General features: G+C 57.9%; 1 protein-coding gene across 4 annotated transcripts in view; it reads right to left on the bottom strand.

Moving 5' to 3' along the window:
• Positions 1 to 9,525, bottom strand: part of EMID1 (EMI domain containing 1) — a 38,738-nt gene extending 29,213 nt beyond the window's left edge. For 3 of the 4 annotated variants that reach the window (XM_036276436.1, XM_036276433.1, XM_036276434.1), the window contains exons 1-3: positions 9,423 to 9,523; positions 2,164 to 2,277; positions 1,582 to 1,685 (exon numbers count right to left, since the gene is read on the bottom strand). In XM_036276436.1, the coding sequence (XP_036132329.1) occupies positions 1,582 to 1,685; positions 2,164 to 2,277; positions 9,423 to 9,523 (319 nt within the window). Of the gene's footprint in view, positions 1 to 1,581; positions 1,686 to 2,163; positions 2,278 to 9,422 lie in introns of all 4 variants that reach the window. The other variant, XM_036276435.1, reaches the window with a different exon arrangement.
• Positions 9,526 to 11,673: the final 2,148 nt, after the last annotated feature.

Consider the following 11,673-nt stretch of genomic DNA (forward strand, 5'->3'; position numbering starts at 1 on the left):
GCACGGCCTCCAGCTGCCGGACTCAAGGGCATGGGTGTTGCCCCCACCTGTCCTCTGCCCTCACCCCTCCATGATGGCCCCACAGACCTGGGAAGGTCTGCTCTCAAGAGGGGTGCCAGGGACAGAGTGGCCTTTGTCTGGGCAGGTCCTGCCTGGGCTCAGGCCCCCTAGGCCCAGGTGGCCCCATGCCCTGGGGATTTGTCCCCTCCCCACCACCAGCTCCTCTGTGGCCTCCTTGGCAGCAGCCCCTCCAGGCTGGCTCTCCTCCCGGCCCCCAGGGTCCTGCCTTCCCGTCTTCCTCGCAGCAGGGAGGGAGAGTGCTATCCCTGGCTCCCCTTCATGCCTGCTCCTCCCAGCCTCCCACACTGGCCGTGCGGGCGGCTGCCTCTCTGTGCAGGGCCCCTGCAGGGCTTTGGGCTGCTTCCTTCTCCCTGGCCGCCTCCTCGGTTCCAGTTGGGACTCCCCACCCCCATCGTAACCCGTGAGGCCGCCTCCCTGCTCCACGCTGTGGTAAGCCCTGCCCTCCACTCCACTGTCTCTGGGTCTCTGTTGCCCTCTCTGTGAACCGGGGCTGTCGTGGGGTCCAGGGGAGGTGAAGCATGTAAATCTTTCAAGAAGCACCTGTGAATGGTGACTTCTGTTAGCATCACGTCCCCTTGATTTGGAGGCCGTGTTTCACACATTTGCGTTTCTGGCCTCAGAATCCTTCTTGCAGCTGATGTTCACATTAATATGCTGCTTTGGGGCCCTGAATGCCTCTTTTATTGAGGTGCTTACAGTCCTGGTTCTCAGGCTGTTCTAGGCCAGTCCATCCTCTCTCGGGCTATTCTTGGAAACAGTCCTTGGTGCTCAAAACCCTTCCTCTCACTGGGTTCAGCCAGGCGGCAGGGGTGGGAGTGGCCTGGACCACTCAGCAGACAGGCAGGTGCCTCCAGGAGCGGTCTCACCAGGTGACCATGTAGCCAGACTCCAGGGAGGCCCAGGCTGTGTCCTCTATGCCCCTGCTGGGTGCCCAGCCTGAGCCACCCTCAGAGCATGCAGAGGAGTGGGGTGGGGGAGCTGGGTCCCTCTGCCTGGGACACACTCCACACACGGGCACTCATCTGATTCCTCCCATCCCTGAGGCTCTCTAGGGAGCCAGGCAGACCAGGGTTCCCATCCTGACTGCCCCTTAGGAGCTGTGTGCCCACTGCCTTCCTGAGTCTCAGTTTCCTCCCCTGCAGGAAGGGTGTAGCCATCCCGACCTTGCTGACCCGCTGGCTGAAATGGCGCTTTGCTGCCATGAGCTGTTCCCACAGCCCCTGGACATGCCTGGGTTTTCCCCATGTCTGGAGGACAGCCTCGGGATGGTGTGACTTGAGCTACACAGCATGTATTAAATTTCTCCTACCAGGCAGGTGGTCAACACCCGTGGGACAGCAGGTACCAATTTTGTCTGAGCCACGCCTCGCTGGAAGCTCTACGCAGGGCCCCGTGGTGGGCTTGGCACTGCACCCTGCGGTGTCTCCCACTGAGCAGGTTTACTGCTCCTTCCCACCCACCCTCAGGGGAGCATGTAGCCTGGACCTGGGGCAGTCCTACCTTCCTCGCAGCTAGCCCCCGAGTGCCCGGGGCAGCACCTCCACTCCCGGGCGGTCACTGTCTTGTACATCACCTTGTATGTGGGTCTCACCACGGTTCTGTAGCTGAAAGAGTGCCAAGGGGGCTCAGCTCAGGCAGGGTCATCTGCTGTTTCTCCCAGTGTCCGTGGGGAAAACCCAGAGCCCCCAGGGTCTTCTGCCCCCTCCAGGCCCCTGTGGAGCTTCTCTCCCCCTGCATTCTAGGACTCAGCCCCTCTATACCTTCCCAACCTTCCAGGCTTGGGGATCTACATCCAACTAGATCTCAGCCCCTGCAATCTGAGCCAGCCTGTGAATGCTCACTAGTGAAGGCGTGTAGGTGATGGTGGGACCTCTCCCCCAGGAAGACCTCCAGGGTGCGCCCAGGAACATAAGGGGAAGTGCTGAGAATGGGCATAGGGCCAACGCTCCCTTTGCCTTACCCACCCTGGGGTCGCAGCCTCCCCCTACACCACCAATGCACTCCCACCACCACCAGGCCTTGCCCAGGCTGTTCCTCCACCTGGAGAGCCATCAGCTCCTTCTCTACCACGGTCTCACTCACCTGTTCCCCGGGCAGCTCATGGGCCAGGGGCAATTCTGCAGCACTCGCTGAAGGTACGTGCCATTTTGCACATGGCATGAGATGGTGCGGGTCACCACATACGAGCACCAGTTCCTGAAATAGACCCACAGAGAGAAGCTCAGGTGCCATGCACAGCCCCTTGCCCGGACCCCGGGAGGATGAGTGAGGAGGTCTGTGTTCTCTCCAGGATCCCCGAGTCTCCAGCAGAGAGATCCCTGAGCTCTCAGAGTCCTCTGGGCCCCAGGGGGAGTCTCTGGCGGCCGTGGCCGAGGAATGAATTCCATAGCACTAGAGGGGTGGCCGTGCTGGGGTCTCAGGGGGTCTTGGAGAACGAGCTTCCGGGAACAAGATGGGAACAGGGCATCTTTGAAGGGCCTCTCCCTTCTCAACATCTCTTCTCCCCAACCCTGACCCTCCAGGCCACCACTGCCTCCTGCCTCCCACCTGGATAACAGCAGTGGCCCCTCACTCTTGCCCTTCAGCCCCCCTCCCCCCACCGAGGGAGTATCACGAGGTGGAAACCTGGGCTTCCTCACCCTCAGCCCTCTAGATCTCCTGTGCCCACGTCTGCCTTAGATCCGTCCCCTCCAAGCCTTTGCTCACTTCCTGGAGCACCTTCCTCCACTTCCCACGTGACACCTGCTACCTGCAAAGCTCTGCTGTGCTGTCACCTTTCCCCTTGTCCTTTCCCACCTCCACCTCCATCTGAGCAGAAATGATGGTTCCCTGCCCTGGATCCTGCGTACTTTGTAGATTTGTCACGCTGAATGAAGCTGGTGATTCATGTCTGCCCCCTCTCCCCGCTGGCATGTGAGAGGAGACACTTATCCTGTGTCTCCTCTGTGTGACCGCCGGGATGTACAATGTCCCAAGCGTGGAGTGACTTCTCCAAATGCTGACTAATGACCATACTGCACTGCATATATTGAGCACCTGCTGTATACGAAGATATTCCCCCCATCTTCCCACAGTGATCCAGGAAGACACCCTTCATTTTACAGAGGGGGTAAATTGAGGCTCAGCGAGGAGAAAAATAACTGCTCACGTCCCAGAGCTGGTGCACGATGGAGCCAGATTTAAACCCAGGAAGAATCTCGATGGCCCAGCTTGGCCCCTAATTCCGCCTCAAAGGCCTCAGCTTTTGTCTCCTCTCCATCTCCTGAGCCACGGTCTGCGGCTCTGTGAAGGCCCTAGCCTGGGAACCTGCTGACCCCCGCTCTGGGCCACAAAGGAAAGTCTGGTGGGGTGGGGGAGCTCAGGCTGAGAAGGGTCATCTGAAATGGTCCCTCCTTTCCCAGCCCTGGCAAAAACACAGGGTCTGTGACCCCATGCAGGGCTGAGGGCCACTGAGCACCTGGAATGTCCCAGCCATCACAGCGGTGCCTGCTACCACTGAAATCCAGCCCCCAGCTGCTGCCCCGCCCCCACCCAGGCCCACCTGAAGGAGAAAGTCCTTGGCCAGCAGCAGTCTGCTGAGTTGATGTGGGACCCTGGGGAAGCCCTTCGCTGCTCTGTGCCATGCTGGAACCGGCCAGGGGGAGGGCACAGCTCAGCCAAAGCGCGAGGTGGGAAAGCAGGGAGAAGGGACGGCTCTGACGTGACAGAGCTCAAGAGAGCCCTGGGCCAGCCACTCCACGGAAGGGGTGACAGGGGCTTGCTGCAGTGCCACCGGGAATGGTGCACAACTGGGAACAGCCTACACGGGACCACCAGACGCGGGTGCTGTGGAAGAGCCCCAGGTCTCCACATGTAGACACTATACCTCGTTACGGGGAAAAAGCCTGTGCAGCTCAACAGAGAAAGAGGCATTTCTGTTACACCAAGAAAGGAAGAGAAGGCCAAAAGACTCTATACACGTGCGCAAATATAGAGCTTTGTGTGCGTCAAGTTAGGAAAAATCACACGCTCACATCAAATTGCCACCTGTGGGGGTGTGGCGGGGCTTTCTCTGGGTTCCGTCTCTTGTGCTCACTCAGCGTCTGGTTATGCTCGCTGTATGCCAAGAGCTGGGCCCAGGGCCTTCCACATGCCCGTTTGTAAGCGCCACTTTACAGATGGGAAGACTGAGGCTCCGGGGCCTGGGCCGTACCCTAGGCACCCATGATGAGTGACCCAGTCATGGTGGGAACTCAGATCTTGTGTTCTTAACCTTATGCTGAAAATGTTTTTCCTAATGAGCAGGTGGAGATTTTATAAGTTTAAAAAGATACATTTTCAAAGGGCCCCCAACCCTTTAGAACCTTTGGGTCCCTAGAGCTGTGGTTTTAAAACTGTTGGGGTTTTGCATGGCTGGTGTGGCACAGTGGACTGAGTGTCGTCCTCTGGACTGAGAGGTCCCAGTTCGATTCCCAATCAGGGCCCATGTCCAGGTTGCGGGCTTGATCCCCAGTGGGGAGTATGCAGGAGGCAGCCGATAGATGTTTCTCTCTCACATTGATGTTTCTATCTCTCTCTCCCTAAAAAAATCAATAAAAACATATTTAAACCTGTTGGGGTTTTGTTTGAGGGGAACATAAGCCTCTTTGGGAAAGTGATATGAGTGGGCTCCTCCCCAGAAAAATGCACAAAATGTGGGGTACAAGTTCAGGGAGGCTCAGAGGCTCCCTGCAGCCTGTGAATTCGCCCAGGCTGGCCCAGGGGCTTTGTGAGTGAAGGAAGAAGGGACAGAGGGCGCAATCTGGGCAGAAGACAGAAGCTCCAGGCACAGGAGGGGGCCCTGGCCCAGAATGAAGACCACATGCCAGTGGACAGACATACACACAAAACACATGCAAATGCAGGCATACACATCGGTATGCACACACAGTGAGCACAAGGCACAGACACACATGCACACAGATGCACATGTGCATACAACTTCCACGTGCATACAACACGTGCCCATATGCACAGACCCATATAAGGACACATACACACACACACACACACACTCGAGCACACAGTCAGACCAAAGCAAATCCTACAGAAATTACTGTCCTCTTTGCACAGGATCCACACTTGCAGATACAGGGCTGTGCACCCTCACGTGCACCTGCACTGTGCCCGGGGAGATGGGCCCGAAGCTGCCCACAACTGCCTGAGCTGCCCTTCTTTGGGGAGCTAGAGAAAACAATTTTGTTTTCTTCTTTGTCCTTAATTAAAAGTTCCCCTGTGGGTTGCTCCATGGCTCCCTGGTTTATTTCCCACGGGTTGGAGTTTGCTGGAATCATCTGCTTAGGAGACATGGAGGTGGTGGCCAGCTAGCTAAACATTTTTGATAGGAAGGAACAATCAGGCAAGGTGGGGTTCAAGTCAGCCCTTCATCCCCTCTCCCAATAATCCTGCCTCACCCCCCACCCTCGGCCTTGAAGACCCCAGCCCCGCTGCTTCCAGGATGAGCCCGAGCTCCCCCAGAGGGTCCCAGCCTGGCCCCGCTGCCCTCCTGGCCCTCGGTCCACTTTCCAGAGGTGACAGAATCTCTTTGTAAAGCACAGACCTAAAGTTGCCACTGCGCGCCCCGCCCCCCTTGGCGTCCGCAGCCCACCAGGCTCCCTGTCGCCCTGTGAGCCCTGACTGCTCTGTCCCCCGGGCTGCTCCCCTCTCCTGCACACCCCTGCTGCCTCTGCCCTTCCTCCCGCCCTCCATGTGCTGCACCTCCTGAGCCTCCCGTCTTTGTACTAGATTCTCTCTGCCTGGAAAGCCTTCCCACCGCTCTGGCAAACTCCTGCTCATCACTGGGGTCTCAGTCCCGAGGACCCCAGCAGAGCTGGGCATCTCCAGGGGTCACAGAAGCCCTGGGTGTTTGGGGAGGACATGTATCCAGGATGGGGTTCAGCTTGAGGGTGCTCAGAGAGTTTGCTGAATGACTGAGAGTGGTGGCCCTGGGCAGAGGAGCCAGGACCCAGGTTCCTAGAGATGTTTACAGTCCCTGAAAACTTTGCCTCAACCCTGCTGCCCCTGGGGGCTTCCTTTCCTGGGTGTGGTAGGTGATAAGCTGCCCAAGAACCTGGTGAGGCTGGGCCACCTCCTGTGGGAGGGGGCAAGGCCAGGGGCTGGGTGAGGCGGCCCTTCCCTCCTGGGCCTGCCACTCCTGCCCACTCAGCACCTTCTGGGTCCCCAGAGGCCACGGGGGAGAGAAAACAGGCCAGACCAGCTCAGCCTGGCACCAGCTGCCCCCACTTACTGCCCCCCCCCCCAACCTGCCCTCCACCCCCTGCCACCAGAGGCCCAGGGGACTTTGTCTCTGAGGAGCCCAGGGCTGTGATCCGGAACAGTGATAGGCGCTAATTGCAGGAGGCAGCCAAGCGGGCTGGGGGCCAAGGGTGGTTATGAAAAGGAGAGGAAAGAAAGGAGACATACCGGGTGGGGGTGGGCTGACTAGAGCCAGAACCCCACACTGGAGGCGAAGTTCTAGTCCTAGCTCTGCTGTTTCCTAACATGGAGACCTTGAACAAGGCCCTGAACCTCTCTGGGACTCACTTTATCCATCTGCAAATGGGGACAGTAGATTCTCCGATGGTAGGAGAGGTTTCGCGCAAAATGCTTCGCATGATGCTAATAGCGATTGGTAATTCTTGTTTCTGGAGTATGATATGGGCCCCACAGCTGTGGTCCAGGGCCTTCCCTGGGGCTTGGGGACACCAGCCCAGTATCTTCTACACGAAGTCCTCCCCTTGACTACAGGGTAGAGATGGTCAGACTTCACAGAGGGGGAAACAGGCTCTGAGAGAAGTCACCTACCCAGGTCACCCATGTGGGTGTGGAGCTGGGATCTGAGCTCTCTGGAGAGAGGCTGGGAAGAGAATTCTCCACTCTCCTTGATCCTAGGATTTGCCCACAGGAAGCCAGGACTGCAGGGGAAGAGGCCTGGGCCAGGACACTGGTGATAGCTTTAAGTCTAGACGAAGGTTCAGGCTGGAAGGGACCTCAGAGGGGCAGGAAGCAGCCCCAGCAGGGATTGGGGGACAGACCGGGGTAGGGGTGAGCCAAGGCATCTCTGAATGGCCAGCCCCAGGGCACCCTGGTTCTGGGGGGAGGGGTCTCAAAGTCTCACCACATTCTTGGGGCTGGGGGCGGTCCCTTGGATGCCTTCCCAGGCCTCCCCCTCCCCAGGCACAAAGCCTCTTTTCTCCCTCTTGTCCCTTGGCTGCCAAGGGGCGCCTGGGGCTCTGGGCTGGGGATGGAGGGAGGGCTGATGGGGCGAGACATCCCCATGCTGTCTCCAACGATGCTGGGATGGGGCCACAAGGGGAAGTCCTGGCAGCCGAGGACTACAGATTACTCCAGCTAGGGGTCCCTTCCCCCACCTAATGTTGGTGATAGCAGGAACCACTATCTGTCAGGGCCCAAGCTGGTCCTTTGTCCATCCTGACAGCAGGCCTGTAAGCAGGGGACAAAGGGAGGAAAGGGAAACAGTGAGGAAACTGAGAAGGAAAGTGGGACCCAGGGCTGTAGAGTGACCTGCCTGAGGTCACACACTGAGTGGGTGAAAAAACCAGGGCCAGAGCTCTGCCTCCTGACCATGCCCTGCGAACCTTTACCGAACCTGCAAGCTGACGACCTCCCTGGGGCGAAAAGGACACTGGATTTGGTAACTGGCCGGCCTGGACTGAGGTCCTCTATTCCTTTTTAGGCCTATGTCTGTATCCTGGGAGCAACAGCAGTGCCCCTGGGGCTTTTGTGATGCCCAGGCCACTGTGAGCCTTCTGTGAACGGATTGGGTGACAGTCCCAGTGACCACCAGATACCTACCCACAGCCACCATCCTGCTCCCATCCAGGAAGCTCTGGGGGGTGAGGAACCCATGTTGGGAGGCCCTGTCCTGGACTGGCTGGCTGGAGGGCAGTCTGGACCTTAAGTTCTCACAACCATCATCCTGATCCTGACAATGGGATTCCTAGTTCAGTCTCAGTCATCTTACCGTCTGGGATCCCGGGGGTTTACATTCATGTCCTGGGCAAGTCATATCCCCTCTCTGAGCCTCAGTTTCCTTCTCTACGAAACAGGGACCTTAAAAATGCATGCCTCCTTAGGCAGTCAAGAAGATTCTGGAAGCAGGTGAAATACCCAGGCCTGCAGTGGTCAGCCTGCAGTAGATGGTGGTTGTGACATCTGCCACCTGCCCATCCCTATCTCTGACAACTGTTCTTCTGGCCTCTGATGCATGAGCCACCTTTCCCCTCTAGCCCTGCCCATGTCACCTGCTCTTGCTAGCCCAGTGGAAGCTTCCCTGACACTAGGCAAGAATTTCTGAAAAGAATTTTAAAAGTGAGGCCATAGGGGGCTGGGCAAGCACTTGACTGAGATGAAAAGTCCTGGAGAGGCCTGGCTACTATGTATTGTCTGCCCCACTGGCCCTTAAAAGGGGACCCCAGCAAGGTTAGGCACTTCAGCCAGGATAGCAGCTGGGCAGGTTCAAACAGTGTCATCAAGGCCAGAAAGACACAGATTTGAATCCCATTTCTTCTATTAATGGCCCATAAGCCTAGAAGATTATGTTAATTTTCTGGAGCCTCAGTTTACTCATCTGCTAAATGGGAACAAGTGCTCCCAAACCTCATTCAGTCCTTGGAGGATTAATGAGAACACTGCATACAAAGGGCCCCACTGCTTGTACTGGAAAACGCTCCACAGACACCAGCAGAGAGAATGTTTCCAGCTCCCCAGAGAGCAGCAGGAAGACAGAATACTCCCTCCTATCTCTGTCCAAAATGCCAGGTCCCTGGGGGCAGACACTGACCCAGGGACATTGAAACTCCACCTCAGTCTTCATCCTCCCAGTGAAATAAATAGCTGATACTAAAAAAAGCCAGGAGCAAGGAAAAGGGAGGAGAGTCCCCGAAGTGGCAGCAAGGGGATGTTCCGGGCTTTCCTATGTGCAGGATTGGGGGGGCGGGGTGAGGGGCCCTTCGATTAGGGAGACGGGGGTCCTGGGGGAGTTCTCCCCCCTGTTCCCCTTCCCCCCTCATCTGGAACTCTGGGATTGAAATGGGGGTAGGTGGGTGGAGGAGGCTGTGGGGGCTGGTGGTTCCAGATACATGGAGTAGGGGACTCTGGGCGCCTCTGCCAGATAATGGAGCGGCCCAGGGTCCCTACCACCTCCCCACCCACTGGGTGGGCTGGCACTGCTGTGGGGGCCAGGTCCCTTTCCCACCCTAGGCTTGCACGAAGGTTTGGGGGTTGGGGTGAGAGGGGGTGCCTGGAGTCCGGCTTCCCATCCCCGGCTGGCAGGGCACAGAGGTGGGGGGGGCAGCCCTTACCTGCGTCCCGAGAACGGGGCTCCCCCGACGCTCCATGCAGCGCTCCCTCCCGGGAGCAGGAGCCCCAGGCAGAGCAGCGCCCAGGCCCGCAGGCCGCCCATGCTGCGCCCGGCGCTCTCCGCGCGCGGCCCGCTCCACCGCCCCCAGCCTGCCGTCCGCACCCGCCCGCGCCGCCGGCCGCCCTGGCCGCGCGGATCCCGGTTTCCAGCGCCGCGGCGGGAGGGCGGGAGGGAGGCGGAGCGGGGGCGCGCGGCCCGGCCGGGCCGGCCCCTCGCACGCCCCCGCCCCCTGCGCCCGCTGCCAACCCGGAAGGAGCCCGGGGGGCCGGCGCCCCCGCCAGGAGGCCCGCCAGGTGCCCACCTGGTCCCGGAGCTCTGCGCGCGTGGTCCTTTTGGGGGCGGGGTGCCCGCCGGAGATGCCCTCCCACGTGTTGCAGACTGGAGACTGAGTCTCAGAGCCGTCCCAGGCGCATCCAGGACCCGAGGCCGCCAAGCCTGAACCAAGGATGCGGAGCCTCGTCCCCTCTTTTTGTAGGGATCCAGTTCCTGAGGCACGAAGGACGCGGGATCCCGTCCACCCACGCAGCGAAGGCTGCCGGAGCAGTGAGTGCCTCACTCCGCTTCACGTCCCATTCCGGTTTAATTTTCAGACCTCTTTAGGAGAGGTGGGCTCAGTTATCCCCCTTTTACAGAGAAGAAAACTGAGACGCAGACACTCCCAGTCTCCCCGGGAGGAGAAGATCCGAGTCAACCCATAAGGTCGGTGTCCACTCATCACCATATTACAGATGGAGAAACTGAGGCACAGAGGGGAGACATCATTTGCCCAAGCCCTCCATCAGTGGTCGGAAGAGCTAGGTTTTGAACAGAGATCTCCTGACTTCAAAAGGGGTCAGCTTTTATAAGCACAATTAGGAAAGAGTATAGATGGCATTGGTCTGGGGATGGGTTTTCCCATTTGTAACAAGGTAAGGATTGGATTAGAATGGAATTTCTTCATGTGTGGCACATAGATGAGCCAGCCTCTGGGAAGAGGGCTATGAACACCACCAAGGTGTATACAAATGTGTGTTTGTGATGGGGGTGTGTGTTCATGGGGAGAGACCAGACCTCTCATCAGAGGGGCCTAGAATCCTCCAGAACTCCAGAACAGTCTCTAACCCCCTTCTGCCTGGACTGATGTGCCACAGGCAGTCCTGGTTTGGGGAGCTCCCTGTCCAGCTTGGTGGTGCACTGGGGGCCTGTCCCTCAGAATCCTGCCATGGATTTGTCCAGATCCAAGATCTCTGCTACAGACACGCCAATGGGAAGGATCTGATTTTTGAGGACTGCCTCTCCTGGACCCATCAGGGCTGGCAGCACCAGGTCCTGGGCCTGAGTCCGGATGAGGGGGCGTGTGCTGATATAGAGGGAGCTGACCCCTGTGCCACTAAGAGGTTGGGTAGGTAGTGAGAGCTGGGTTCAGATCCTACATCTGCTGCCTCTGCTAAGTTAGCTTGGGTAAGTCCTGCCCTTCTCTGAGCCTCAGTTTGTCTTTGTAAGAAGGACAGTTGCACATTCCTTATGGGTGTGTGGGCAGGGATGAGCTATCATGGTAATGCCTTGAGACCCACTTTCCCCTGCTTCACAGGGTCCCCCAAGGGCAGCTCACTTGCCCCAATGACATCATCATGGTGCCAACTTTGCCCCCTTAGGAAACTTCCTCCCTCTTTTCCATGTGCGATTTTTGGGCACCTACTATGTGCCACCTATCTAAACCCCAAGAAATGCAACTTTGTGCTTCTCTGGTTAGTCTTTGTTTTTTTTAATCTTCACAGGAGGATATTTTTTCATTAATTTTCAGATAGAGAGGGACGGAGGGAGGGAGAGACAAATATCAATGTGAGAGAGACACATTGATTGGTTGCCTCCCACACAACCCTGACCAGGGCCAGGAATCCAATGGCAACCCAGGTATGTGCCCTTGACTGGAATTGAACCCGAGATTCTTTGGTCTGCAGGCCGATGCTCTCACCGCTGAGCAAAACTGCCCAAGGCAGCCCTTGTTTTTGATACAACTAGACCAGTGACTTAATCCCCTGGATGACTTGTCATTCTCAAGGAACCGTCTCCTGACAGGCTCCCAGGCCCATCAGTAGCCTGGTCAAGTGACTGGGATCAAAAACCATCTTTCCAGCCCTGGCTGGTTTGGCTCAGCAGTTAGAGTGTCGGCCCATGGACCAAAGAGTCCTGGGTTCGATTCTGGCCAGGGG

The sequence above is a fragment of the Molossus molossus genome, unplaced genomic scaffold (assembly GCF_014108415.1).
Source record: "Molossus molossus isolate mMolMol1 unplaced genomic scaffold, mMolMol1.p scaffold_m16_p_22, whole genome shotgun sequence".
Taxonomy (NCBI): Eukaryota; Metazoa; Chordata; class Mammalia; order Chiroptera; family Molossidae; genus Molossus; species Molossus molossus.